This window comes from Penaeus chinensis, chromosome 6 (genome assembly GCF_019202785.1).
Source record: "Penaeus chinensis breed Huanghai No. 1 chromosome 6, ASM1920278v2, whole genome shotgun sequence".
Lineage (NCBI taxonomy): Eukaryota > Metazoa > Arthropoda > Malacostraca > Decapoda > Penaeidae > Penaeus > Penaeus chinensis.
In genome coordinates, this window is record NC_061824.1 from 14225895 (window position 1) to 14228121 (window position 2227).

Sequence of the window (2227 nt, forward strand, 5' to 3'; positions counted from 1 at the left end):
AGAGAGAGAGAGAGAGAGAGAGACCGAGAGAGAGAGAGAGAGAGAGGTATGTGTCTGTTTATTTTTCTGTGTAGTGTGTGTATGTGTGAGTGTGTGTATATGTTTACGCCTTTGTGTTTGTGCATAAAAGCATGAATGGTCGAAGCATTCGAAAGTGCTAGACGTTTCCGTCCGTATTGGGGGAATAGGCTAAAAATAGCCACTTCACGAAGACATGACTCCAAGCCTCGGGGCTGCACTTGGCATCCGTTCGCCACAGGTACAGCGTCTGCCTCTCTGTGAACATTAGACAGTGTCCGTTTCCGTCAGCTGAGAGAAGTTAAGGAATTTCCAATAAGGCGCCAAAAGACCATATTTGAGTTGGTGAAACCTATTTTGCGTGGGGTCAGAATGCCTAAGCTCGAGTTTATTAAGTCAGCTTCCGAGGACAAGAAACATGCAGAGGATGTCGAGGCCGTCAGAGCCCATGGAGGCAAGCTATACACTGGTGACGACGAAGGAAAAGTCAAGGTAAGGTGGTCGTATGAAATATTTCCAACTTTCAAATAATTGCGTAGACTGATATGAAAAAAGCCAAAATCACCAAGGGAAGTATCCACGGGTAAGCATACAATTACTTGTATACGAAAGCGCGCGCGCACACACACACACACACACACACACACACACACACACACACACACGCGTGCACGACAGTTTAGGGTGTTTCAATAAATCCGACTTTTTCAGAATCATTCAGCAAGTGGCTAAACAGGCGCCTACTATGCTTAAATGACGACATGCAAAATATTAGACAAATCAAAAAAATATCTACTATTCGCAATTTTTGATTAAAGTATAATACCATTTCCGGCGCTGGGATGAGGTGCGGCGGCCTCAGCCGGCCTGGCTGTGACCCGCATGACCCACGGAAGGGCATTTCGGTTCATTCGACATTATGGCAGAATCAAACATAGGGTAACTTAGGTCATTGCGAATGATTCCTGGGGACTTCCGTAAAGATTCCCAGTCACTATGCATTTCCATATAAACTTGTCCTACCTTAATCATGCACATTACTCGCTCGCCTTTATTGTGGTGACGATCTCGTCACCACACTTCCGAGTGATCCATTGCTTCCTTGTACTTTTGCATCATAGCAATCTATATCTTCCTTGAGGATTTCTCGGGGTTGTTTCTTTGCCTTGGCACTTCGACGTGGTTTGCGCAGTGCCGATACACGTATACTGAAAGAGTTTGGTACCATTAATGTTTTGCCACCTAGACCACTGACGAAGAGTGACATTCTTGCTTGATACTGTGCCTTAAAAGGACAAGGTAACCAGACACTAAAAGGATGCTCAAAGATAGCTTGCCATGCAATAATTTGACTATTACGGAATCTCAGATTTTATCCAAGTTGCAGGCAGAAATTGATGTGCTGTATAGCAAATTCGGCATTAAAACAATATCGCCCTGGTATATTAAAGAAAAAATAAAGAAAATAAAGAAAGAGTACTACGACTCCATCCGAAATGTAACACTGAAGACAAAATTCTCGAAAACCTGGATTGTGTCATTCAAGGCAAAGAAACAACCCCGAGAAATCCTCAAGGAAGATATAGATTGCTATGAGGCAAAAGTACAAGGAAGCAATGGATCACTCGGAAGTGTTGATTATCAGGCGCAAAGACGGGAATTTAACAGACTGAAATGGAAGCAGACCAACAATGCAGAAGTCCCATTTAAATGCAACAGTGAAGATATTGCAGAAATGTCTTTTGCCAGTTGGTGTCAGGTGGCTGGGATTTTTTTGTTCCCTCCTACACATCTGTCTGACCATTGACACCATACTGACCAAGCTGGGAGGAGTTTGTGATGGTGATTTGCCCAATAAATCCAAGATTGGAATAAAGAACAACACCATAAAGTGTCTGAAAGCACTGATTTTGCAAAAGTTCATTTCATGTGCTGGCGTTCTGCTGTGAACAGCAATGGAATGATTCTTTTCAGAACTGCTATTGAAACTTCAAGGAGGTATGCCAGGATTGGCTGTGAACTTAGCTTTCCTAGCAGCTACTTCTCGTCCATCAACAGGCATCTGTATAATGCAGATGGTACACTTCTTCCCTTGGCTGTTGATCATGACTACGTCGATGAAGTAGCAAAGATCTTGAAAAGAGGAATTCGTGAAAAATGGCCATACACACCAGCCCTATTCAAAAATAAGGAGAAGCACAATTTCACT

At 43.1% G+C, this 2227-nt stretch overlaps 1 protein-coding gene across 2 annotated transcripts in view; it reads left to right on the top strand.

The window, feature by feature from the left end:
- Positions 1-231: 231 nt before the first annotated feature.
- The window catches only part of LOC125026410 (WD repeat-containing protein 48 homolog), a 14521-nt gene continuing 12525 nt past the window's right edge, over positions 232-2227 (top strand). For both annotated transcript variants that reach the window (XM_047614845.1, XM_047614846.1), the window contains exon 1: positions 232-510. In XM_047614845.1, the coding sequence (XP_047470801.1) occupies positions 391-510 (120 nt within the window). In that variant the 5' untranslated portion in view covers positions 232-390. The remainder of the gene's footprint in view (positions 511-2227) is intronic.